We start from the raw sequence: 27,665 nt of genomic DNA, 5'->3' as shown, positions 1-27,665 counted from the left end.
TCCGACAGGCGAGCTAAATTATAAAAAAAATAATTTTCAAACTTAAAATTAAAAATTAACAAGAATTTAGTTTTTATAATAATAACTGTATCAGAAAATCACGATTTTCAAAAAAATAATAATATTTGACTCGTCTCTCGAGTAGCCCAAACAAGCAGCAGCCGGTAAGATGGCGCGCAACGTATGTGAGAAAATTTTGACAGTTATTGTTATTTTATCTTTTTGCGGTTCTGTAAGTATGACAAGCCACAAAAGCATTAAAAATTTAGGCTTAATGTGTCATTATGTAGATCTACGTACTGACTTTTCCTCTTTTTTTGATAATTTATGACGTCATAAATACTGTTCTTTCAATAATGCTGGGAGATTTTGGAACTTAATTCACATTTATTCTTCTCATGTTAAATAGGCCACAAGTTATTACTGCAAGGGAAATTATTGTAGCTCGGATCAGTATTGTTGTGGGGATAATATATGCTGCAGTAGCGTATACAGTCTTTGGTACTTCTGGTAAGTTTGTAAATGCTAAGGGTAAAGGAGACAGATTCATGCCAGTTGTTATTTCTGAAATTTATGTTGTTATTTTTACTTTAGGGCTGGGGTGTTGCTTGTAGTCGTAATGCTATCATCGTGCTGGTTCTTTCGGTACTGTTACGCTGTGAGACCTCAGATAATTGTACATCAGGTACGTATTGTTTATAGATCTTGAGATGTTTGTATCGTTATTTTAGGGTAAGTGATGTAGCGAATTGTGGAATAGCATGTGCAAAAATTACTTTTGAGTCAGTTTGTTAGCGTTATTTTATTTATTAGGATTGATCTTTATCTTCAATGAATGATGTACTCCTTCAATGTCAACATTTTCAGGTGACTAACTATGTGCCACTGCCCACAGAACCTTCGGCATCCGCGGAAATGCATCAATATATTGTAAGTTCTCAGGATTTAGATATTTTTTGTCGCAATGAGTGGCTTCACAAGGCATAAAATTTGTCGATAGGAAATATTCACTATTATTGCAGTATTGCTTTTTCAGTGATTTCATCTTAGCGTCTTGCGTGGCCCAATTTATGTTGTCGCATAGAGTGTAAAGGAGTCCCTACTGCTCCTACATTCAAATTTTCTATGACCTGGCATGTTTTGTTAAAATTGTTTATTTCACTTCACTTATTACCCCTGAAAAAAGATTATTATGTGCTTGTGTTATTTTGATTTTACTGTACAGTACTATACAGTACAATGAAAATAAATATTATAAAGTATATACTTTTTAAAACAGTATATTATGATCATCATCATCAGTTTATCAGATGCATTAGTCATGTGTCTTAATGAAATTCATCGGAAAATTGTTTCAGCTTGGTGCTGAAAGTAATGTGGTCAACATACTCATTTACATATCAATAGAATAAATTAATTTAGTTCAATTCTTTGTCTGTGAATTAAACATGGAAAGTTATTTATATGGTTAACATGGAGAAATAACAAATATGATACAAGAACTCATAAGCCCTCTAGTATAATAGTGCTAAGAAATATTCTCACTTGTTATTTTGTAAATTCCAATATTATTTATCTTAAATACTCATAACCATAATACTCATAACCCTAATTACCATCGAAGTATCAATTCTCAATAAAAAGTTTTGGATTTATCAATGATGAATTACCAGTATGTGTAGGGCAAGGGGCTCTAAATGCACTCAATCCACTTATGGTACTACCTCTACAAAGTACTGCTGCACACCTCTGCATCACATTTACCATTCCATCTCTAAGGAAACGTTCTCAGTGTGGGAATGGGCTCCGCTGCTGGCAAAAATTACCAGCTCTCCTAGCCCCACCTCCAAATCAGCACCAGATTCTTAGGCGTGTCGCTGGTTTCCCACATTCTTTATGTTTCAAAATCCATCTAACTTTAATTTTTTGAATTTTTCCGACCTCGGTGGCGATGGGGTTAAGTCCTTACCTGGCAAACAAGAGGTTGCGGGTTAAGTCCCACCTGCGTAGGTGTCCTCTATCGAGGGCATGGCTGTTTGAACTCATTTAATTGTTAAATTAGTTGAATATCCTGATGTAAAATGGCCATTATGAGCTGAGGTCTATTCAGTGGTTTGGGAATAAAATAAAAATAAATAATGAAATTGCTGGATATAAGCTCCCAGAATATTCGTAACATTTGTTTTGATCGTCAGAATCCCATAAAAACGTAGGTAACGCTAATCTCTTTTCACTTCACCTACAGCTTTTCAAGCATTAGCATTTAAGAACTCAGCCCCCTCTGTACAATACAAAGATATAACATGTGGCTGGATGCAGTGAAGCAGAATATATCACACAGACACATATGGCTTGTATTTGGTCCTAATTTTTTGTATCGATGTACTCATGTATAAAAAATAAGGCAATGTACACATTAAAAAGCGGAGTTCATCCAGCAGTGCATATCAGAAAAATATTTAAAACAACCATCACACACAAAATTAAAACTTTCATTTGAAAATAACTAACAAAGGGAACAGAACAGAACTATGGATTATTAAGACAAAAAATGGAAAAGAATGCAGGGTTCAAGATTTTTTGCTATTATTTCTGCAATAATGGGTTAAATCTATTAAAACACGGTAAGAAATAAAGAAAATAGTTGTCATTAGCATTACATATCTGTTTGAAAATAGGCCAAGTTAGGAAGATAGTAACAAAATGAAATGCAGTGCCAATGCGGCGCTGTAAATCCAACGATGTAACTAAATTGGTAAATCCATATGAGGGTTAATGATCAAACTACATGTAAACAAAAATATGCATCAAATGGCATTGTCCTTTTATGCCTCTTGTTGGTCTGTTGAAAATTCACTTTCACCATTTAGAGATGACTTGGCCATCATAACTTTGTTGTGTGATGCAGTTTTAAGCTTTGAAGTTGCTAAATCTTTGACATTGTGCAGTAGATACTCTGCTGGTACTAGTAAGGGATTCATAGTGTTTAAAGTGGTCTTGTAAACTACTTTTTTAAATTTTCAATTGTGATAGAGTTGGAAAAATGGAGGGATCCATATTGTCCCATTGTTCGATCCATCACCTACTTCTCTAGCTATTCATGATGGAAGATAGGTGGCCTTAATCCTTCTGCAAGTAAGTTGATGTTGTCACCAACTCCTACCAAGTGGACAGCATCTCAGGTACTCCTCGCCCTAGACCAAGCTTTGAGCATCAGGCAATAGACGGCTAAAATGCTGAAAATTATCTCCTTTTAATGAGGGGAGGAGTAGGACCCCTCATATGTGCCTCACTTCTTTCCCAAAGAAAATCTGAAAAATCTCCAAAAGTTGCCAGTCTAGATTCTTATAGTTGAACCAATGGCAATGATCATGTGGCTGTTAAAAAGTCAGCCAATTGGTGAACACCTTAGATGCCAGTTAGGCATTGTGGAGTGAGGCACCAGAGGGATTCCTATATAAAGAAAACATATGTGGCTTTTTGTTTACATTAGGTGATTGGGTCAACATCAATAAGTTTTCATTGATTTATTCAGAATAGGTATTTCATTTATAATCTATTGATGCATTCATAAATTGCAGAGGAAATCGACTTTGTTTACTTCTGTTACATTTAAGACTGCTTTTACATTTTGATTAACTTCTAATGCGGACAACAGGCGCAGGAATGAGATTTCCCAGCCGGCACAACGTTTTAAATAGAACCAAAATATACGTATAATTTCCGTATAAAACGGAGAAATCATATACGTTAAGAGAAATCATATACGTATATCTTGGAGAAAAGTTAGAGAAAAACTAGAGAAATCGAAGAGAAAGATTTCCTAAATACAAGAGAAATCATTTCTCTAACGGCGAGTAGGGCGCCGTGTAGAGGCCATGCAACGAACTAACGGCGACTAATACTCGATGCTCGCTTATTACTACCTTTATTGCTAACTCTAAGCGGGATGAGGTTTCCACACATTTTTACACCCAAAAAATCATAAGTCTCTAAAAAATTATCTTTATTTAGGCACATCTACACCGTAATTTAGAAATAATTTTTAGACATCTGCCCGTTCATTCGCCCAAGGCCTTTCCCACAGAAAGCTCCATTTAGGGCCCACAGTTCCCCTGTTGTCAGCATCTCTGCAAAGAAGTATGGTATAGCTGTTAAACGTGATGACGAGAAAATAATGAAACTCACCTCCAATGTCGAGGAATAGGTAACAGTATACTCTTATCAAAACGATGATTTTCGTCATATCCTCACAACACTTGGGATGTACATACGACTTATTTCACATTTAAAACACACTTAGGTGACTACAATTAAAATATGACTAATATGGTACTTATCTTGACGTTAGATAGGTAAATTTAGCGCTTCAATAACATCATAGACGACAAAGGACGATAGAAATTCCGGACTATTAGGATATAACAACACCAACGAGTTCCACTCGCAAGTTATTCCACTAGAAAATAATTTGAAAATGCATAATTCAAATATTAATAACGAACATGGAAAGAAATGCTGTTATATTATACGTTATTCCAGTAACATTGCACTAGTAAATGCTAGTCAACATGGAGAACAAAAGAGAAATTAATGATACTTCAAACAACTTCCTCCATGCTTCAAATACAGATCCAATTGTTTACATACTCGTCTGCGTAAATTTCAGGGCGTGAGACAGGGCAGGGGCTACTGCGTTACTCCGTTGGTAAAAGATACTTCATTTTCAACCGCTTTCACTCATACAGCACGAGGAATAATAGAGACAACTTTCAAAACATTCGTGATTGCAACTGTTTCTTAACCGTTGTTGCTGTTGTTACTGGAGCAGCATTTCGATTTCAATCATATCGATTGTATGAATCAATAGACTTCTTTTATGGCTTTCGGTTAGCAGACGAGAAACATCTCAAAGTTGGGTATTGAGGACATCTCGTCCCCTAAAACGTGCCAATTACGTGCAGATGAATTATTATAAAATTGCACCAATGTCAACATGAAATCAAATTTATCGTTAGGGCTTAGGGAATAAAGTTATTCTTGAAATCGAAGCATTTGTACTCATCACAATAACAACCTTTCCCGCACAATGGTCCACTTCGAGAATTTAAAATGCTAAGTAGTATGTTATAATTGTTTATTTAATGTTGGAACAAAAATATTAATTAGCTCTCCAACTGTGTGAGTCCTCCGAATATAATTCAAAAATAATTTCACTGCATTATTAGCGCTAGAGCCGTAAGTAATCTTGTGGGCTCTCTGCGAACAGAAAAGGTAGGGAAATTCCTACCCTGTGATTTCTCTACAGATATATTTTCTCCATTTTTTCTCTTCCATTTATGCAAAGAATTTCTGCTGTGCCGGCTGGGTTGTCTTCACTTTCAGTCTCATTTTTTGCTTCCAATACATGCATAGCTCATTCAATCATCAGATTTTCTTCACACACTGTTGTTACTTCCATGTCCTTTGATTGGCTTCAAGTGCATATGTATTCCTTGTTTATTATGTTTCACTCCTTAGTTTCCTTCTGTTAACTGTTTATTCCTAAGATTCCTATATTTTCTGCTGTAAATATGTATTGGTCATTATAGGTGTCCTAGTTTTGACCCGTTAAATTCTATATTTTCGATAAATTTGTTTTTTTGCATTATATAAATAATTTGAGTGAGACACTGGTTCTCTTTGTTATTACTCTTGAATGCATGCATATTTTTGAGCTTGACCTCTGTAGTTAGGTGATAATTTGGACATTTTCTTACAAGTCCTGAATGTATTTATTTTTCCAGCCTTGTGATGACGACGACGAAAGCCTCCATGAAGTCATTTTGCCGACCCATTCCTCTGGAGATGTGAGCTTAAGTGGGCACAGCATCAACACAGCCTATCCTCTGCAAGGCCCCCCTCCTCCATACTCAAAGGCACCAAACTCATTTAGCTTTGGGAAGAAAATTGGTTATAAGCTCTGAAAAATTTGGAATGGTTTTCAGTTTGTACTGCTGTGATGATCAAGAAAAGAGATGTGTGTTCCTAGTCCCTAGAGTGAAGTAAACTTAAGGGGAAATGTGCTTGTGAAGATGGAAGAGAGTATGTAAGGTATTTAATGTCATCTTATGTTAATCTTGTGCAATTCACGTAATGGATGTTTGCTAGATGTCCATCTTATGCCCAGTCTACGATGGGATGTTAGCCATATTACGAGAGCCATAAGATGTTAGCCGGAAAAAAATTGGTTTTGCATAGTTGGAGACGTAAGCTGTAAGACAAAATGCAAAGTGAAGCCACAGAGTAAAAAATCTGAGTACCAAAATCATGTCTTGCAATCAAGACTTGTATTTTAGATGTGTTTTTTGCGTGACAAAGAAGTTTGCGTAGCGTTTTTTTTTTTTCAAAATTTATTTTATTTTTCCCAACTCTTAATGGATGTCTTATATGCTCTCTAGAAATTTTTATCTTCATTTTCAATGTTTTTAACCAAATGGAGTGATATGGGACAAGTGTTGTGGGTGTCATTCTTGGGTGCTAGTTGACATCTAGCTACTAAATTCATTAATATTAAATGAAATGATTAGCTCAATGGTGCCTAGACATGACTTTCTCTCCAATACATATTATTTATTTATTTATGTTACATACGACAAGCGTGTCCCATAACTTTCAGTACTTGGACCTTGGAGTCAATTGATATGACCACCACCCACTTCCAATTTGGTGAGAGATTGCTCTGACACCAGTCGTGATCACAACACATTCTGGTTGGCTATATGTAAGCTGTTATGATAGCCTTCACCATCTTTCATATGGATTATGGATTATATACATTGTGGAATGGCATTTTGGCTCCCTTACAGCTTACGTCCCTTTGAAGGCAAGGCATTACAGGGAGTAAGACAAGTATTATTGATGCATTTGGCATATGTGATAGCTAAGTATTAAGAGTGCTGATGATTTGCATTGGTACGAACTGCCCACTTATGGAACAAGTGGGTGTAAGTAATAGAGTGAATGTGTAGTAAATGTTGTGAAACTCATCTTGCTATTGGTTGCTACCTGTGGAATCACAATGTTTTCTCCTCACATTGATAGCTAGATTTATCCAGCTTAGCCTGGTTGGGGAAAAACTCAGTTTTGACATCATGCTGAATTTTTCTTACATGGGCATATTATCATCTTGCAAGCCACCACACCCTTCATTTACCAATCAAACTCAGGTTCATCTTAAGAAAGAAAGTGAGATAAAATGGTGCATTTAGCATTCACCATCACATGTTTATTACCTGATACTTGATATCTGTTTGTGTTCCAGTGGAATTATGGAGCCAATTCTGGTATGTGTGTATTACGAGGGACATTCATGTAAACCGAATGTTTTTGTCACTTCCCATACAGGTGTTGAATTGAAGTCAGGGAAACTGAATTCTGGAATCTCATAGCACAACCCTGTGGTCGTAAGAGGAAGTATTTTCAATCCCCAAACTTGCCATGAAAAATGAAATTTTCAAGGAATGTGCTTTTTATCTAATGATGTTCTCCATAAGTGCACATGTCTCCAAATTGGCTCATTCATCAATTTTTAAAATTGGTGATTATAGTAGAGGTTAAGAAATACGTACTTGGCATATTGACCTCCTAACCAGTTATGTCGACAGAGGATGCCATTGCAGTAGCCTTAATGTGTTCTGGCTGCGTCTTTTCATGAGAATTGGCGTTGAAATCTTCTTTATCATGATATGTATTGTGGTTCTTCCTCTTGCGCTGAAATGAGGTATCCCTCTTCGGGTGGTTCTACTGAATAAACGAAGGACAAAGTTGCTGGAGCGTTGTGAGGTGTTGAATTTTGGAAGGAATTATATTCCTAAGCTAAAGAAGTAAAAATCCTTAATATTGGGTGCAAGAAATCAGCTGCAGCAATAAGAGTCTGAGAAAATCTGACTAGAGCTAGCTGAAAACTTGTCCAATATCTTGGGTAGGGTATGAGAGGAATAGCAAATAATTTGATTTGTGAATATCAGCAGTGTGAGATAGCATGCCCCATTCCCTCTCCATCTCCACCTTCCCTCCACTTTCTCCTCCTCCCTGCTTACACTGCAATCTCCAACTCTTGCCTTTCGCATGCTTGCCACCTACGCAACTCCCACTCCAGAGGTCACTGTCACTCACTCTACTCCCCAGAGGTGCAACCATGGGAAAGAGCAGAAGTGGACAGAAAGTGACTAGGTGGAAGCCCTCCTCGAATGGTGTGGCAACAATTAGTGTGTAGTTGGCTGTAGTAGTGTTTGAGCATGGCAATAAATCTATTGTGAAGAATTTGGGGTTTGATTCCGAAATAATCCTGCTTCCCCTGATGGTATTGACGTAGCGAACCCTTAAAATTGGTGCAGGAAGTGGGATCCAGTTGTAAGGGTTTGCTGCGTCAATACATTCAGGGGAAGCAGGATTATTTCGGATCACTTCAGCCCCTCTCATGATTGCATATCTGGGGATTAGTGGGAGCAACTTCCTGGGAGGGAGATGCGTGGGTGGTAAGCATACAAAAGGGGAGAGTTGAAGATTGCAGTGTAAGCGGGAAGAGAAAAGAGAGGAGGGAAGGTAGAGATGGAGTGAGAATGAGGCATGCTTCTTACTGCGGTAAAGTTAGATATTGACGAGTACTTATTGGCCTACTTACTGGTTATGTCAACAGGGGATGCTGTTATGGTACTCTTTAATGTGTTCCAGCGATGTCTTTTCATGAGAATTGGCATTTATTTGTTCTTTATCATGATATTGCATTTCTTCCTCTTCTGCTAAAATGAGGTATCTATGTTCAAGTGGTTGTACTGAATAAAAAAAGGACATTAAAAGACATTAAGTCGGGTATGCAGCTTCCATGTATCTAGTAGCTTACAGAATAATTGCTCGATATGCTTTGAAATGCTCTGTGATCGCTCATAATAGTTTTAAACTGAGTGCGTAACTTTCTAAGCGTATCATTAATTTCTGTGATTAAGTCTTTCAGTACTGAGTCCCTAATGCTTGCGGCATATTCGAGGTGTGGCCTTACCTGAGCTAAGTAACACCTTATTTTAATTTTTCATTCGCAGAACCTCCTACCATACACTTCATAAATTCTATTTTCTTTAATGATTTACTGTATATGCTTTGTTTTTGTGTTCTCCACGATAAATCTGGAAATTAAGGAAATTCTGGGGTAATTGAATTCTTTTGAATAATTTATATTTACTCTACATAAATTTTAGACTTTTTGCTGGTGTGATGGTTTCCTGAAGAAGTGTTGTGTTTTGCATATTTTGTGACTTTGCTCTTGCCCACATTCTTGACACCAAGAATTTAGGGATTTATATGAAAGAACACAAAGTTCAAAGCTACTCAATGCTCATCTGCACTGCATTGGTGGAGGCATAACGAAGAAAGGATATGCATCCTCAACCCTTAAGCGTCAACAAAACAGCATAATCCCTTCTCAATGACAGCTAACTACTACCAACCGATAGAGATGGATCTTAAAAAATACTAGCTTACTTTTGTAGAAGCACATAGCAAACAGCTGCAGGAAGCACAGTCTGTATGCACCACTCTCCCTCTACTCCTCAAGACACATACCACACATTCACTACACACAACACAGGAGGGTGATGTGGCACTGAGGGCGACACTGTGCGACTCGGTGAGCAGCCTCCAGCAAGGTGGACAAGGAGCAACATTGTTGTTGTTCCACTCATGCATGTCATGGTATCGCATGTATTGAAGATTGCACATGCAGCCTTATTAGCAAAAGATGCAATTATTTCACCGAAAAGAAAGAAAGTGTTGAACATTCGTGTTTTATTACAGTAACTCTCACTTTTGCTGTGTCATTCCTATATTCCATTCTGTATACTTGTTTACATTCGTATTTGATAAGAGAAACTGAGAAAAATTTTGGGGGCAGGGGCATACATTCCTGGTGCGACCCTGCTATTCCATTTTACTGGGGCTGTTTTTTTCAACCTATGATTGCTCAGCAAAAATACCACACAAGCGACAGGCAATTACTGCGTGGATAGGGCAACTGTGTGTCATCCGTACCACGCGTTCAAGTCATTTATGACTGTAAGTTGTTAGTTTAAGGTTAGTGACAATCTCATTACCTACACTGCCTCAATTGATTCTCCCGCCAAGTGTGCACTTTGGAGCGACAACCAGAAATCTCGCCCAATGGCTTCAGCATTCATATGTTTTGACCTTTATGTCAATAAGGAAGATTTTTTTAATGCACTGTGGCTAGGGATGTGAAACAGAACACCCATTCCCATTCAAAACAGATGAAGAGGCATACTGATTACCAGAAGTTTTACGAACCATGACAACGCTCACCATCATAGCACTGATGCAGCCCAACTGCTCCTTGAGCAATATCAATGGGACATTTTCGATCACCCACCGTGAAATGTTGGCATAGTGCCGAGAGACTCCCAAATTCACGCTGAAATGAAGATGAAATAATTTTTAATCAGCCATTTCATCATCTGTTCATGGCCTATTGGAGCTTGAAAAGAAAACGGCCCTCGTATATCATAAATGTGTTGGCTATCCCTGCTATTCAAGGGTAGGTGAAGACTCGCTTGTCTGTCAGTTCCCAAGCACTAAGTTGTGGAACCCAAAGTTCTGTCACATTTGCTTGCCGTGCACTTGCTTATACACCCCCTTTACTCCTTTACGAAGAGACAAAAACTAGTGAACTATGTAATAAGAATTCAAAAAATGGATAAAATTTGGGTGTGGTCATGACACCTCCCACTAAATCCGCCACTATCTAATTTTAGCTGTGGCTAATCCTTAGCAACGAAACAATCAGCTCAAGCACCCAGGATAATGCCAAAAATTGCATAGTACGCTGTGAAAATATCATGTCTTGTTTGCCTTTGGCGTTCAGTTTTTGCATTTTATTTTGCAATGTATCATGTTTGTTTTGATGCTATTTTCTTGAACTGTGGATTGATTGGTAAATCCATTTGAATTTGATGAAAATGGGTTTGAGTAAGCTTTACTAGCAAATGGTCTGCATTTTCCGAAGGAATTGAAGTGGCATTCCAATATCAGTAATGTATTCAGGATTCCATAATTCGCTGGTCAAAAGCGATACTTGAGCATTCTATCATGTCTTAGAGTGGATGGTAATTTTTTTGATTTTTGTATAAAATTTTTGAAAATTCTGCAAAATATAAGAAGTTTATGTAATAAATGCATACTTGGCACTACTGCAGAATAATAAATGGTTGATATTTTCATTCAAATATGCAATAGTGAGCACTAACTCTCAGGAATTATGGTAGCCAAATATTTGACATTAGATGCCTTTTATTGTAAGGTCCGACCATATTTTGTGATTTACTAGTTAATTGAATGAAAGTAACTGTATGTAGTGCTTTGTACTAATGCTACTTTTATGTTGGGAGCACTGGTCGAAATTCCAACATGCCTTGAAACAACCACCTTGGCCAATCAAAGTCCATTTGGAATGTTGGTGATTTGTATGAAGTTGATTTTTTATGGTTCAGTCCAGTGGTGGGTTTGTATTTTCTAGTCATGTTTTTATGGAAAGAATTTGCTCTTTTATCTGCGAATACAATTGATGATCATATCCTTTAACCTTAAAAGAATAATATGGTTTAGGTCATCTATGAGAATTTTTGATCTCAAAATAATTTGTTCTTCATTAATATGTAAAGCGTATTGTATGTATTTACACAGGAGACATTTTAACGTGTGTAATTGTCATGTAAAGTTTTTGTCTGATTGACATCTACGGTAACCTTGAATGTTATCTCCTTATTATATATTTTATGGTAATCACAAAGTCTTCTCATATGCCATCTTGAATCATTATTCCAGCTGCAGCTCATTTTTTTCTCAATGTTCATTATGGCCTAGGGTTTAGTGTGTTGACATGTCGTTGCCTATGTTTTCCTGAGTGCCTCATTACATCCGCAGTTTCCACACTGTGGCATGTGCATAATTTTTTGAGTTTGTCATTGTACTTTTTTGCCATCATATCCTTTTGAATGGAGTGAGTTTTTTCATGGTTCAAATCCTTCGTATTAATCCCTCTTGCACTATTATCTGCGTTCTTTTCGAAAGATGAGGTTATTATTTTACAAAAACTTTAAATTTTTGATATCTTCCACATTCTTATCATAGTGTTAATATTTTTCCCCTGTTGCCAGTCAGTACATACTTTATTTGCATTTAAAGATTCATTTTCGTAGTACCTTAATTGCCATCATTTCGACTCCTCACAAAATTCTCCGACTCCTCTAAAGTTCCCTTTGCCCAAAAGATTTTCAGAAATTGACGTGCCACCCTTAAGTTGATGTATAATTAATTTGCATTTCTTCCCCCAGTTAAAGCCATTTTTATCATTTTTTATGCATGGGTGATAATTTAGTGTGACTGGAGGTGAGAAGGTGAATAAGATACTCGGTCTTTGTGGTTCTGTTACTTGTGATTTTGTGGAAAATTCATTTACTGACAGTATGTAACAACATCTTGTTAGATGCTAATACATGTAACTGAATTAATGTGTTATTTGTTAAATGCTTGAAATGTAGTGAGCAATTGGCTAATGCCAGGATAGAGATTGAAATAAATGTGTGTAATCTGGACACATTTAAAAATGAGTGTGTAAATTATTCGTCTTTGAAATTGATACATTTAGGAAAAATTCCTCCAAATTCAACTTTTCACAACTTTTCAAATTCCAACTGATATATATATTAGCACATTTGTCATCCACATAAGTTCTCCTAGTCTTTCCCTTGGGGTACTACCTTGTCGTGGTAGAAAGGATTGAGCAATCCAATGACCCTTAGTGCTGCACTTTCGGGATTAATTCGCAATTATTCCCAGTAGAGCTACCCATGACAGATAAGCTGAAGGGTAGGAGCCAGACAAAAGGTAGTTGATGTGATGGTGTATCGTAAATAAACTTTTGGAATGGAAGTGGGAAATCCTACCAACCTTCTCTTCCCTAAAAACATGGAGATTGATAAAACAAGCCTCGGATGGAATTGTAGGATCCGCCCCTAAAGGTAGGTGTCGTAGGTGGGTGTGAGGTTGGCAAGGGGTAGCTTTAGTAGGCGTGTAGTAGGTATAGATCAGGTAAGCTGTAGGATTCTGATGATGGAAATTGAGGTGTGACCCACCACCAACCTTGTGGTGGTTCAAGTTTACATGCCCACTAGCAATTACAGGGAAATAATTCGAGCTACCCCGGGTAAGAAAAATCTAGTGGTAATGGTGAGTGGAACGCCTCAGTCGGGGAAGGGAGGGATGGAAACGAAATAGGAGAATTTGTACTTGGAATGACAGAGGAGAGAAAGCAGCCAAAATATGAAACAAGGTAGTCATCACAAAAACATGTTTCAATCATCACAAAGGACGAAGGCACACACAGAAACGTCCAGGTGATATGGGGAGATATCAGACTGCAACTCATTCAAATGAGAATAAATAATTTTTGAGGGACTCTAAAGGGAGATTATTATATGAGAATTTTTCATTTATACTTTTTATTTCTTAGGTAATTCACAGCAAAATCTTAGTTGTAGATTTCAGAAAAGCAATCAAAATATGAGCCTGGAAATTAACAGAAACAAGCAGCTAGCATTCATACTCTCAGCACGAGTTTATTGCTGACATTTTCATTCCCTGAGCTTATGTACAATTTTTCCTCGTGGAAAGGAGAGGTTTAATGTTTTTTAAGGAAATAATCACCGATGAGCAAGTGGTGTACCTTTTTACCTCCACCCAGAAGTGCTCATTATCACTTTCACTGTGGCACCAATTTATTGTAGTTTGGTGAGGAGTGAAGTTCTTTTTTTATTTGATTTACGCCAATTGGCATCAGGCAGCTACGTGATCAACACTGATGCCAGTTGGCATCAGCTGTAGTGAATGTGTTAAAGTGAAAGTGTTCCAGAGAGCAATGAATAATGCTTTGGTAAATGCCCTAGCATTCTTAAGTTCTGGCTTTGGCCTCAGGACTGTGGTGCTGTTCTCAAATATGCTGCCCTGTGGCATTGTTAATCAATTTATTTCTGCTTTTCTTTAGGAAAGATAGTTCTGTTGCCAATCATGTGCGAGGGATGGATTAAGTTGGATAACTTCTTTGATTTGAGCTGGTTGATGATGAGAAATGGTTAGCGAGTATTGATCAATTAATCGATTAATTGCTGTTGATTTTCGATTGACTTGTGTGGTCTAAGCTGTCTCTCTCCTTCTTTAAACAATGTTTTAAACCTTCTTTAGGCATACGTACATATGTCAATGAGAATGCATGAGGGCTCCCAGTGCATTGTGGGTCACGTGAATTCAGGATCGCTGCTTGTGGATAAGGCAGGAACGGTTTAAGCAACTCCGAACTCGAGGAAAAATTTCTACTCGGCATTATAGTCCTCAATATGAAGAAAATTGAAATGGAAGCAGTGGAAATTATCATGCTTACTTGAAACTATGCCTTTTATCGTGCATAAATCACAAAAAAAACTGGTAGAAAAAGTTGAGAGCACCCTCTTTTCCCTCAGTTTCTGGCCAAGTGTTATGATCGAGCCCTTTTTGCTGTATCAAGCACTCACGCTTTTTTTTCAATGTTTATTAGTTTTAAATGTCTTCCTCGGCTTAAATTTTGTCAAATTTTGTAATATGTAATTGATTGTGATAGTATTTGTGTTGTTATTAGGTATTCATTTTCAAAATGGTTGCTAGCACTTTTGTATGAGGCGTGAAAATTTCATTTAGAGAACTAACAGCCTCTTGACACTAGAACCTCTGAACTTTCCAACCCCACCAAAACCGCGGCATGGGACTATTTTGTCCCATTCACAAAATACGTTGATCTTGTTACGTTTAAGTGTAATTGACGGTTTTTTGTGGTTTGTGTGAACAAAAAACGTGTTTAGGTAATGTTTAAAACGTTTTATTAAGTATAACTAGGAATGCAGTAAACTTATTTTGACAGCAAAAGTGTTGTTTGTCAAGAGGGGCGCTGCGCCGGGCAGAGGTGACGCGGCCGGCGCAGTGCACAGATTATTCCCTTCTGCGCTTCTAACTGGCAGAATAACGGTATCTGTGCATCGATCCCCTTCGTAATAAACTGTTATCATGCTAAATACAAAATAAGTGTACAAAAAAAACTGAAATTGTATGTTTTCCCCGTATGGGACAAAAAAGTCACATCCCGCGGTTCTAGGTAAATCGTCGTTTTTCTCGCGAACCAAATATCGCACAATATTTTCGGTATGACCATTCGAAAGAGCATACAAAAATGAGTAAAATTCAGTAAATTTCAAAGTGATCAAACCACTAGTACATGAATGGCAAACATTTGCAAAGGGCGATGGTACAAAAAAGTCCCGTCCGCGGTTCTAGTGTTAATGGTCGAAGCATTTAGGTTTTACCAGCAGGTGTATACGAATGGGGTCGTTCGCTCAGACACGGAATTGTTAAAATAATTCTATCAACGGGAGGGAAAGATAAATTGTGACAAAAAAGAAGAGCTCCATTCTCTCGTAAATTTCATAGGAAAGAACGCGAAAGTTTCCCCTGCCCACTTTTTCATGAGTTGATGACGTCGTTATCGTTTCGGCTCATTTCACTCGTTCAGGGAGACCCATCTCATCAAGTGAGGGAATCGCTCACTAGAGCTTAAAAAGCAAAGAGCCGTCGAGGCCCGTGCACGAGTCGAGTGTCGGAGAATAGCGAATCCCAACTCGCTCGGAAGGACTTCATGACGGACGCTCAGCTAGAAATTTGCTTCGGGGAGGAATTGGGTGCCATGTGCGGATCTTCGTATGCAAGCCGCCTCAAAAGGCGGGGGGTGTTAGGACACCAGCCGTTTACGTATAAAAAGGAAATACTCCAACAGAGTTCCTCCTATAATTCATTAAGTCCTTAATTGTTCGGAGGAAAAACATATTTCGATACCTATCCCTTCGGAAAAATATTTCTCTTAATTTATCGTTTCTATCCAACCTGGAAAATAGTGTGGTTCTTGTATGATTTTCTCCTTGTCACTCTAAAAAAAATATCCATTCTCAATTGCACAAGCAATCTAAGCCAAGCGCGTAACCTCCGAGTGTCAAGCGGCTACCAGCCAAATTCGTTTAACATCTGTGTAACGCTTTATGTACACCCTTAGCAGTTTTTGACAAATCGTGCAGCTTTCCTTTATATTTTATTCAGTTCACGGATTAAGTCTTTCTGCGCCGGATCCCATAAATGTTCGCTGCACATTTCAGGTGTGGCCGGACGAGTGCGAAGTAGCACCTCTCTCTTACTTTTTCGTCCGAAAACCTTCCCACAACACGCTTGACGAATCCTAGCTTCTTCCAGGCTTTACCACAAACATTTCTTATAACAGTAGTCTTTTTGAATTCCTACTCATCGGAAAATAATGAATTAAACTACAAATATCGTTTGCATTATGGTGAAATTTATGGTCATCATTGTTTTCTTCCGAAACGGCTTTGGTTGTAATAGCTTGGTCTACACGGGAGTTTGTTTCCGAAATCCGCATGCTTTTTCAAAAATTGTATTCTCTAGGAGTTTGGCAGCAGTACTTAATATTATCTCATTTTGAGCGAATTTCAGGTCTGAGGGCCTAATGTCAGTCCACACCTTTCAGTGGTTGAAAGGCTGTCAGTGGCCTAGGGGTGGTTGTTTCCCAAAGGGGAAATGTCACGGAGATGTGTTACCGCAAAGGGAAAGAATTCCGGGGGAAGGGGGGAGTAGCTGGACCCCCCAGAATCACCTCTCCCTCCCCGGCTACGTGCCGGTTTCTCGACGTCAACTTATTTGCAATAGGTTCAAGCTCATAGAGTATTCGCCGCGAATTATATCGAAAAACGGAAAGCCTTTATATATTTTTCGTACTCTATCACAGTCGACATTAGAGCCTGAATAACACGATAATTATTTTCGTCACCCAGAGTGATAACTCCAGCGATAGGTTTTCGGGACCGAAAAAGTGATCGTTTGATGCATCATTGTTTTGAATAACTCGCCCATCTTTTGCTACCCTTTTTCCATCACTATTTCTGTCCCTTTTCTGCTTCACTGCGTGCCTTGCTTAAACTCGTTCCACTGAATACCCACCGCGGCGTTACTATCGCGCAACACCGCCGTACGTTCTGATTGGCAAGAAGTCGGCATAAGCAGGGGCGGTTCCAGGATTTTTTCCGGGGGGTGAGAGGCGCAATGGTCATAATCTTCTCATTACTTGAGTTTAAATACAAGATATACACAACAATATCTGTGCGAAATATTCTCCCTATTTTAACATGAAAGTTACTAATATGAAATTCAATTATTGAGACTCCGTTATAAAAAAACGAACGTAGTGATCACCGTAAAAAAATTTGTAAATTTTTTAAGCGTCTGGGGGGAGGGGGGGGGGCACGTGCCTCCCCTAAAATCTGCCTATGGATGTAAGCGAGGGCTTCAGTGACAGAAAGAGCGACGTGTCGAGACTTGGAAAAAGCGATGGTAAGGCTGGCCATGGCTGGACTCAACTCTGAAAATGATAGTGTGGCTCAGGCCTTATTAAAAATTGGTGAAACACCCCGTTCGGATATTCTGCATAAACATATATTTTCCCTCTAATAGAATTGCCGCCATGTTTACCTGAGGATCGAGATGAAACTTGCTATAGTGATTGGAATCGTACGCCTCCTCTAAAATGTGTTGGGTCTTCGGAGGACAACACCACTATTATTGGGAAAAATCTATCGGCATCCGAATGGTTTACGTACAGAATGTTAATGCATCATTCCATTGTAATCGTCAGCACCAATCATAGGCATTTTGATGCATTCTTGAAGTTTATTGGCAAAGCCTAATCAATTCTCTGTAGACCAGGGGCGCAGCTAGGAATTAAGGCTGGGGGGGGGGGGGGGGGGTTAGGTGCAACTATAATACCGGGGTGTGTGGGGTTATGGTATACCCACCATGATAAGCGGTATGTGCGAGATTAATAAATTGCGGAATTTTAAGATAAATGGTTCAAAACGGTGAGTTTTACGGCTTTCTGAGGGGTATTTTATTCATCCTTGCACTATTGTATTAGTAATATCGATTTAAGTAAAATGGATTAAACGTAAAAATTTCTCTGAGCTCTGGGGGGGGAGGGGGTTATCCCCCAAAACCACCTCGCTGCACCACTGCTGTAGACATATATGTACTGTACAGTTGCCGTCTTACACTGAGGCGTCAATCCAGTGTTGGATTCCCTAACTACCACTTAAATGACCATTTTGACCATATCTCCAACCCAAACATAAAAGTTTAAAGGGAACAAATTTAATTTGACTGAAAATTGGTCGCTAGTGGGGCCAAATTAATGAGTATGTATGTCAGTGGTCTAAGTTGAAATGGCATTCCCCGTTGTCGATTCATCGCTCGGTTTGAATAGTAGTAGGTACTTGTGGTGAATTCGATACGTTCCACTGTCATGCTCTCGCGCGTGATTCATTGAACTCATTCGGATTGAGGTGCTCAATTTTTATTTATTTTCTCATTTCAAGAGGGAGTGAACGCTAATATATATGTGCCCCAGAGTACATGTCGGCAATTTTGGCATACATTTCAAACCAGCTTGCCATCATGTTATAAGAAGACCAAAAAAATACCGTTGTTATTTATTTCGTAAATGTGATTTTTACGTGGAGTCCTCTTTATCTATTTACATCCTTCTGCTGAGCATAGAAATTTCTGGACTGTGATTACAAGATTCATGCTTCATTATAGGATAATTACAAGCCACAGTGAAATGCTTCCAAAATCCTCACTGTAACATAATACGAAATTTCTTCAGAGGCCCATCACTATCCACGATAGGTACTCAATCATTTCCATGATCTAATCCGAGGATAGACATTTGAACTGTTATTATAAGCGGTCGCCAATCGTTTAATTAGCTCTTTCACAATTTTTTAAAAGCTACATTTGATTGTGATAGACTTAGACAAATTGTAATTCCCATATTTTTCCGTTATTTGATCCGTCGCACTGTGGTCCCAAATCGGATATCGCCGGACTTAAGTCCAAATAGCTTTTTTTATAAAAAAAATAGATCATCATCATAAGCCAACAATCGTGAGATTTTTTTGACGCAGCCCTCCATTTCACTTTCCTATTTTCTAGCCATTTCATAGTCACGTATTTCTTAATTTTTTATATACTTAATAACCTTTCCTATGTAACTTTTTTTGTAAATTCGGTCGTGTTTGAATCTCTGAATCTAGGTAACGAGTGAGACGTATGAGAAATGACTTACTATTCCTTAATCACCAAAGTCTGTTCAAAGTTTCAAGAAACTATCACTATAGTGATAGATATCTATAGATAGGCTATTTTGGACTTTTGCCCGGCGATTTTCGATTTGGGAACATTGTGCGTCATCTACTTTTCGAGCTACTCTCGAAAAAATATTGCTGACTCAGCCCTATCGCCGATGATTTGGTGACATCACGAACTCGATGCCAAGCGGGTTACCGCTCCTCAGATACTGCTCGGCCTTGTGCGTTGGCCTCGCGCGGTTCGTTGTTATTTGCACTCTAGCGAGTGATTCTATCCCTCAATACAACCTGATCGAGTCAATTAACCCGAGCCCAAATGACGTCATCCACTCACGAAAAGTGGGCGGCAAATTTTGCGCTTTCGAATCCCAAACTTTCGAGAGAGTGTTTGAAAAAGAAATCATTTTCGCTGTAACTTTATCTTTCCCGTCCGTCGACCGAATTCCTTAATTCAGTTGTTCCTTCGCTTCTCGTTGAAGGACCTTTTCAGGGTTTCTATGTGTGCCTGCCGATAATCGCTGTGAACATTTTAGTATGTGAAAAGTAGAATGCAGCTTTCACTTTTTTAAATTTAAACCGTCCATAAATTTTCATATCGATTCGGAAATCAAGTCCGCTGTGTGCTTAGGCTAAATAATGTCTGTGACCTCAAAATCAATTGCTTGACTTAATGCCGCGTGTCCTTTGTGGAAATATTTTCCGATGGATCTGGGTTATAGCGCTCATTCCTAGGAATTGAATCCCAGACCCATTAGGAAAAAATAACATTTTTGACGGACCTAAAGACGCACGCATGTAGCTGGTGTTTTTCGTGTGACTTATGCTCTTCTGAGAGTGCCGTTTGATATCTTGCAAAAGGTTGTATTGGTTCGGAGTATTTCCACGGGCTTTCTGTTTGCACAAACTTTTTCTTGTGCTCAAAAATTTTAATGGTGAGTGGGTAGTAGCCTTAAGTAATAGTTTAATTGAATTTACTACTTTGGAAAGCCTTAGATTGTTTTCTTATAATATCTAAGAAAAGGCTTGACGCAGCAATGCAAGAACCTACCGAGTTACTGCCGAAGACGTGTCTACAGTGATCTCCAAGAGGTGAAAAAGTACTTTAGAACACCCAGGCAAGTTTGCATCAAATGCACTAACACTATCCTAAAAAACCCGAGGTAAAGTAATGGTAATGGTCAAAAGCTATTATTTATAAATCGTAGTAAGTATTTTTTTTATTCTTCATTGATTTGAACTCGTGCTTATAAATATTACTATGAGGGGCTAAATTAATAGAGCAGTCTTAGAATCAACGCGAAAAAAAATTCTTAACATGCCTACGCTAACTTCTTCATATGACTGAACGTACAGCGCTGTCTGTGGTAAAGGGTCCCTCTTTATTCGTAAATAATGCTTAATTGCTTATCCTGTCGGAAATAATTGATGTCGTCCTCTTATATTAGCCGCTTTTTCGTTCCATTTGAAAGTTAGGTGTGGAGGAAGAGGGCGGTGGGAAGATAAACTCGTTTATAAGAATAACTCGTATCGTATCGCCGTTGGTGTTGGTGGGCTCAAGTCTTCCTGAGCTGACTATGAGGCCATGGATTCGAATTCCATGTTTCAATTTTTCTTTAAGGATACGGATGTATGTTGCTTTTCTTCTTTTTTTAAATGGTTGATTGGATTAATTAATCCTAATTTCGCCGGTACAATGAATGCACGTAAAGAAATACCAATGTTGACAATGTGACTCATCTTCATGTGTGTCAATAAGGCGCAGTGACCCTATTTAACATGCTCTTTTTTCTTCATGTATCTCTTCGTGATCGCATTACTCCTCGAGATTAATCGCTTGGCTTGAGACAAATAACTTTTTATAAGTATAAGAAATTATTTTATTATCCATTTGTATTTTCGAAGTAAAAAATGTAAAAATAAATATTTGATTTGTATTTTGTTTTGAGCGCCCGTCTCGGAATGCGGAAATATTTACGAATAATTTATTTGAAAGGCTGATTTTATCAGACCATTGAAACATTTAATCCATTTGATCGTATATTTTCATTTTATTATTGGGCAGGTTTAGTCGGACTTACGTTTTAACCACTTTTTAAAGCGCTAGGCTCTTGTCAATTTCAAATCTTACCGATACTAATTTCTTTCTGGAATTAAGTGAGATAAATGTTGGACTTTTGATAGCATTTTTTTCTAGACAAGTCCTCTATCTTCTAAGTGCCTTCAGTCCGAAATGACACTTCACCTTTTTAATCAAGGAATTCCGCGGCGGAAACGAACAGGTTAGGAATGGGATGGGGTGCATTGAAATCATCCACATATATTTAACATGTAACATTTTTATTAATAAATGATTGGTATGCACAGTAAAATCACAAATTTATGCATTAAGATTCCTTAAGACATAATAACATATACCTTATGAGCTACCATTTATGTGGTAGACAAACATTAAAGGCATTAAATAACATTTATTGTTGAAAAAAATAATTACCATTATATGTAACAGAGAAGCGGATTTCAGTACTAAGCTATCGTAGAGAAAGGAGGAGTAGATAGCTACGCTACCAGTAGTACAATCGGCTGAGAAAGGGAGAGATGATGTCACCTGTTCGTTCTTTGGTTATATACAGTTAATTAAGATTACAACCAAATATCACAATTTAACTAACAGGGACCACCTTTTTGACTTTACACATCTTAATATCATAAGCTGACGTATATCACAGAGTGCTGACTGACGCAAGAGAAATGTTTAGCTAATCCGGAAAATATAGTCTTCTGTAGTGTTAGTCTTTGTAAGTGCTTAAGAGAACCCTCTCTACTGAACATTATTATAGTTCTACCAGTCATTAAAAAAGGCTGTAGATTCACGTTGATACAACGCATGTCAGCCTATTTATCAGTTCGTACATTTCTTTGGTTATAAATAATTTAAAAAAATCCCTAAAAATAGAGTGAGGAAATAGATACATAGAGATAATTTCCAATTTCAAGACTTTTTCTTTTAGCCTACATTATAGAGCAGACATGTTTAGGGCATTAAGACCGTAACATTGAACATCTGCTATCAAGGTAATCGTTGAGTGTTAGTTCGCGCAAGTGAATTCAACCTCTACCTACCACAATTCACTCTTGTTTTGTCGAGGAATCAATCCTCGGCAAAATAATATAATTATTAAGACAATGTTATTTTGTGCTGCATACTTAGCAAATCGAATTATTCCATTGGCTTTGAAAGCCGGGCAATTCGTAAGTGGTAGCACCTAGCATTGTATTATCTTGAAATTAATTAAATTAAACGCAACAAATAAATATAGATAACTAAATATGACGGCTGTTACGGTGTCAGCCGTTGAAAAACAAACGCCTCGAGTTCACAGTTTGTTAGAAATCCGTTGGCGGCGTCTTAAAAGGAACTCTCGTAAGCTATTTACAGCTCCCATGCGAATTTATCCGGCTCGGAAATCGAGGGGTAAATGCCGGCAGCGGTTTAGCCCTCCATGGTATCTCTTAATCAAAGGCAAATGCAGAAAGATCCCGTCATTCGTCAAATCTCACGTTTTTCCTATTCCTTAATGCCTTAATTGAACCCGTTGAACGGCGTTTTTAATTCCCTATATTAGGCGATGACCAACTTTTTGGCGAACCTATATGTCGGCTATGAACTTAGAGAACTGCCCTTTGGCGGTTCACAAAACCCTGATGATTTCTGTTTGTTTTTATATAAATAATGGATGATTTTGTTTGTCTCCTCATCGGACCTTTTCGAAAATGAATTTGTAAGTGTCTTCGGGCAGAGCGAGGTTGCCGATCTTGACGCTGTAGTCCTCTCCAGGGACCGGCACCAAGTTGTACTGCTCGAGGACCGTGCCCAGCACGATGAAAGACACGTACTGCACCAGCTTGTAGCCCATGCACGACCGCCGGCCGGCTCCGAAGGGCAGGAAGTGCTCGGGCTTCTTGAGCCTCAGCTGACCTTCTGACCCCGCGTCCTTGACCAAGAACCTCTCGGGCTTGAAGGCCTCTGGCTCGTCCCAGAGTTCAGAGCTCATGTTGAGGTCGTAGTTGTTGAGGAAGATGAGTGTGTCCTTCTCCACTCGATATCCTATTGAAAAAAGAAAGAATATCATTAGTAACAGCGTTCTTTCAATACAGCCAACACTAATCAATGAGTGAAATTAAAAGTTTTTTGAAGGAGGATGATGTGAAAAATAATCTATTTCTTCTCGTTTTATAATGTCCCTGGCATTCTGGATTAGTCTTTTTTTAGTATGAGTGATTCTATTTTTCGGTGTCAGAAATTTCCAGTTTGGAATAAAGAATTTCTACGTGGAAAGAATTGCAAATTTCCAATCTTTTAACGTCGGATTGCGACGGTACACAGTAGCAGTGCATCTTAACTATTCTCCTGATGAAACTGTTTTAAATAGAGGAATATTGAAAATCATTCTGGTGTACATGATGGAAAAGTTCCATCACCTAGTTAATGGTACCCTAAGTCATAGATTAAAGGAATAGATCATCAGCATTCGAACTCACCTCCAATAGTGCTGTCCTTGTTAGCGACGTGAGGGACGATTGGCGATGAGATGAGCCTGATTGCCTCGAACACGATGGCCTCCGTGTAGGGCATGTTGGTTCGGTCGGAGAGGCGGAGCGGCCTCTTCTCGCCTCCCAGCGCCTGCCGCATCTCCGCGCGCACCCTCGTCTGCACCTCCGGGCGCGTCGACACGAACGCCAGCACTTTGATGAGCAGGTTGCCCACGGCCGAGTGACCGCCGATGATGTCCTCCAGGGCGAACAGGGCCGTGTCCCACGACATGCGCGGCTCGGCTCCCGACCGCACGTGGCCCACGAGCGCGCCCACGTAGTCCGTCTCCTCGGCCTCCTCCCCCGCCGCTTGCCGCGCCTCCCACTGCTCCGTGCGGCCGCCGACCAGGGCGTCCATCATGAAGCCGCGGATGCGGTGGGACCAGGCGGACAGCTTGGCCAGGTGGCGCCCGTGCAGCGGGAGGAGCCAGGGGAGGAAGTCGGCGGCGTAGCCCTGGTTCACCTCGTGGAAGATGGCGTCGAAGTCGGTGACCATGCGGGCGAAGGCGGGATCGGCGCCGTCCTCCGCGAACCGCTTGCCCGCGAAGTACGAGGTGAACACGTTGGCCACCGCCTGCAGGATGAGGGGCTTGGCGGCGGCGGGGGCCCTGGCCGGGGCCTCGCTTTGGGCCTTGGGGCCCTCGTCCTCGTCGTGGGTGGTGGTGAGGGCGGAGGGGCCCGAGAGAGATCGGCGAAGGAGGGCGGCGACCCCCAGGGCCAGCTTGGAGGCGTTGTCGAAAGCGCGGGATCTCTTGTTGGTGGTGTTGTTGTTGTTGGCGGTGGTGTTGGTGGATGCCGTCTCGATGCGTCTCAGGAGCGACTGCATCTCGTTGGCGAGGATGGTGTCGAGCACGTGGAAGCGGGCGGAGAAGGCCCGGGGGAAGGTGTGGCCCTTGAGCATGTCCCGTCTCAGCTTCTGGACGTCGGACCAGTTGCAGAAGGCAAGAGCTACGGGAGAAAGGAGAGAGAGTACGGTTAGAGCGGCAGAGACAGTTTTACACTCCTAGAAATAGTTCGTCATTGACCGATATCACTTGTCAGACGATAGGAAAAGTTTGTTTTTGTTGCAATATTGACGCAGAGAGGTCGGGTTGACATTCCATTTTTAACGATATGGGCGCAGTCATCCTTGCACGGCACAATGCTCGTACTTGAACCAATATTTACCGCGATCTAATTGAGACAGAGGTCGGCACATAGTGAAAATTTGTTGAGAGTCCAGCGTTATATTATTATTGCAAGTATTACAATTTTCCGAGGAAGAATAAGCCGAATAAATTAAGGTGAGTTGGCTGGAGTGAATATATCCCTAGACAAGAATTCCAAATGCCAGTTAAAGTTGGAAGGAAAAAATGACCAAGGCCGTTAGCCATTGCCCTCGGCGAGTTAACGCATATTCTCTTCCCTGTTGATGACTGCCCAAGGCAATCGAAAAACCGCTGTCGGAGATATTTATATTTCCAAGTTTCATTGACATTTGGATTTCCTATCTTTGGAAACATTCAACATTGAAATATCACTACAGTTTTTTAAAATTTGACTCAATATTACATGCCGTAGATTGCACAGTGGACACTTACAATTCTCTTTGTCGCCGCAGAAGAGCTGGTGGTAGCGCCGGAAGTCAGGCCGTCCGTCAAAGTGTCCGCCCTTGGGCCCCAGCAGCACCTCCCTCACGGCCTCGGCGCCGTTGACGACGACGCACTTGACCGAGCCGAGGGCGAGAGACGCCACGGGACCGAACTGGCGACCGATCACGCCGAACGCCTCGTACGGGACTTCGTAGCCGGAGAGCAGGTGAAGGGAGCCGAGCAGGGGCAGGCCCTTGGGTCCAGGGGCCTCGGGGGCGTCGACGCCGCCCTCCAGGGCCTTGCGCTTCTTGCGTCGCTCCTCGGAGGCGGCGAGGCGGGCCCTCAGCGCGTCAACCAGGCACATGAGGGTCAGGATGACCACTCCGGCCATCAGCAGGTGAGTGATGTTGCCCGCCAACTCCATCGCTGTAGCTTGCAGATCGCTGGTCAAGGATGTCTCGATCGTTCAGTCGACGGTGTCCTTCGCTAATCTCGGGGATGAGGGCTCCGGCGTGCTTCTGGATGCGAGGGGAGGGAATGAGGAAGCTTCTGGTTGGACTCTTATCGCTGTTCTCTCAAACGCACGGCACGAACTCCGATCCGAAAAAAATGAATATTTTTCTCGAAAAGTTAGATCGTGGTCGGGCGAGTTTAAGGAGACGCGAGACGACTGGAAACTCGGAATGGAGACCGACGTTTCCCTCTTTAAGGCGACTTCCTTCCGACTCTTGTCTCGAGCGATGTGGTAAGAAGGACGCGAAAGCTTTCCTTTACTCCGCCTCTTGTCCTTCCTGGCTCGACAACTAGGACTGGGCCGCGGCCCCAGCTTATATACCCGCGGTGGGCCACCCCTCCCCCAAAAGGGGGATGAGGTCCCCCAACTACATCTGCTGACCAGAATCCTGATCCTGCGAGTGGGCAGAGGGGAGGGGGGTCGCCTTTTTTTCTTCCCTCTGTGGCTGAATTGATTCAGAGCCCGCGATACATTATGGAGTGACTTCTTTTCTTCTTCTTCCTACTACTGCTCTCCCCCCTTCCCTTCTGCCTCCTATCAAGATGTTGGCGGTGGGAGCGATATGTGGGGCGAAGCGGGGGGGCCGCCGCTCCCTTCGTGCTCGACCACGCGAGCGAGTGATTTGAATGGGGGCCGTTGCGAGTTCGCCCCCCGCCCAACAAGCCCACAGTGATCGAGCCTCGAAGGCCCCGTAATGAGAAGACAGCAATCCGCGAAGATTGCCGCCGCGGCGGCAAAGTGCGACGTGTTTCCCCGGGCTCCTCGCCCCAGCACCCGTGCTACGGAAGTAGGCAGAGTGCGCGCATTTTTCGAACCAGTTTTAAGTGTGCTTCCCGGGAACAGCGCCGTAAGACGCGCGAGTGAAATGCAAAAGTGCGATTGAGTGAATGTAGGTGCGATGCCAATCTCCGATCGTGCTTCGACCGTGCAATACCACTCCGTGTTGTTCTACTCCATTTTTCAAGTCAGAGGAACACTGTCTCTTTTAATATTCCTCCCTCTCGACTTCTCGTGTTCTGCCTCTCTCTGGTGACGGATTACACGCGTAAAACTATGATTTCATCGTGAAATTTTGAGGTGAAATGAGTAGACTTTTATCAACAATTGCCTTTTCATCAAAGATAAGAAAATGCATCTGAGAAAATCTTGGGAACGATTTTTAAATTCAAGATAAAGGCAAAAGTTGACATGGGTCTACTCTAATCCCCGAAAATTTCATGTTTAAATTATAAGTTGTATGCGTCCAAAGAAATACGGTCGAACAGGAGGCATGCCTTCATATTAAGAGCATCAAACTCACTTAACTGGTCGTATTGTTTTTTTTGGTGACGCATTATTGCGTTAAGACTTACGATATCATTTCAAAAATTTCTGAGCAGATGTATCGAGTGAACCCCGCACAGAATTTACCCTTCATCTCACAAATCAAAATCTGCCCTCCGTGAAAGTACTGAGGTTAACTTTTAATATTCAAGACGCAGGAAAATTCTGACCAGGATCATCTCTACATATTCTGAAAATTTCAATATGATAGCTTAATTTTTAAGTCGGCGATATGACACGAAGACTGACCGGTCGGGTTGCAGTGATGCGCCTTCTCAATTTAAAATGTCACTTCATGATAGTCGTCTCTCCGATTCGAGAATTGATTCGTACTTT

The 27,665-nt window shown here is 40.5% G+C and overlaps 2 protein-coding genes across 3 annotated transcripts; one reads left to right on the top strand and one right to left on the bottom strand.

Annotated features, from left to right (window-relative positions):
* Nucleotides 1-153: 153 nt before the first annotated feature.
* Nucleotides 154-12,656, top strand: LOC124157035. 2 transcript variants are annotated; one of them, XR_006864523.1, is made up of 6 exons: nt 154-232; nt 410-510; nt 595-685; nt 868-930; nt 5,787-6,093; nt 7,387-12,656. XR_006864523.1 is itself a non-coding variant. In XM_046531501.1 (5 exons), exons 1-5 carry the CDS (start codon nt 170-172, stop codon nt 5,964-5,966), a joined length of 498 nt encoding a protein of 165 aa, XP_046387457.1. In that variant the 5' UTR covers nt 154-169; the 3' UTR covers nt 5,967-12,656. The 2 variants fall into 2 exon arrangements, 1 of the variants encoding a protein (XP_046387457.1); XM_046531501.1 differs by having other exon boundaries at nt 5,787-12,656.
* Nucleotides 12,657-21,649: 8,993 nt separating this feature from the next.
* On the bottom strand, nt 21,650-26,484 carry LOC124157034 (cytochrome P450 307a1-like). The gene is made up of 3 exons (XM_046531500.1): nt 25,502-26,484; nt 23,871-24,869; nt 21,650-23,436 (listed from the first exon to the last, which is right to left on the bottom strand). Exons 1-3 carry the CDS (start codon nt 25,914-25,916, stop codon nt 23,084-23,086), a joined length of 1,767 nt encoding a protein of 588 aa, XP_046387456.1. The 5' UTR covers nt 25,917-26,484; the 3' UTR covers nt 21,650-23,083.
* Between the last annotated feature and the right edge of the window lie 1,181 nt (nt 26,485-27,665).

Source organism: Ischnura elegans, chromosome 4, assembly GCF_921293095.1.
Source record: "Ischnura elegans chromosome 4, ioIscEleg1.1, whole genome shotgun sequence".
Classification (NCBI taxonomy): domain Eukaryota; kingdom Metazoa; phylum Arthropoda; class Insecta; order Odonata; family Coenagrionidae; genus Ischnura; species Ischnura elegans.
This window is presented reverse-complemented; position numbering and strand designations above follow the sequence as displayed.

Bases quoted from the DNA above. Each gene is read 5' to 3' on its own strand.
- LOC124157035 (XM_046531501.1), top strand. From the start codon at position 170: ATGGCGCGCAACGTATGTGAGAAAATTTTGACAGTTATTGTTATTTTA. The intron at 686-867 runs GTACGTATTGTT...CAACATTTTCAG, and splicing joins CTCAGATAATTGTACATCAG to GTGACTAACTATGTGCCACT. The intron at 931-5,786 runs GTAAGTTCTCAG...TTATTTTTCCAG, and splicing joins CGGAAATGCATCAATATATT to CCTTGTGATGACGACGACGA.
- LOC124157034 (XM_046531500.1), bottom strand. From the start codon at position 25,916: ATGGAGTTGGCGGGCAACATCACTCACCTGCTGATGGCCGGAGTGGTC. The intron at 24,870-25,501 runs GTAAGTGTCCAC...TTTCTCCCGTAG, and splicing joins CTGCGGCGACAAAGAGAATT to CTCTTGCCTTCTGCAACTGG. The intron at 23,437-23,870 runs GTGAGTTCGAAT...TTTTTTCAATAG, and splicing joins CAAGGACAGCACTATTGGAG to GATATCGAGTGGAGAAGGAC.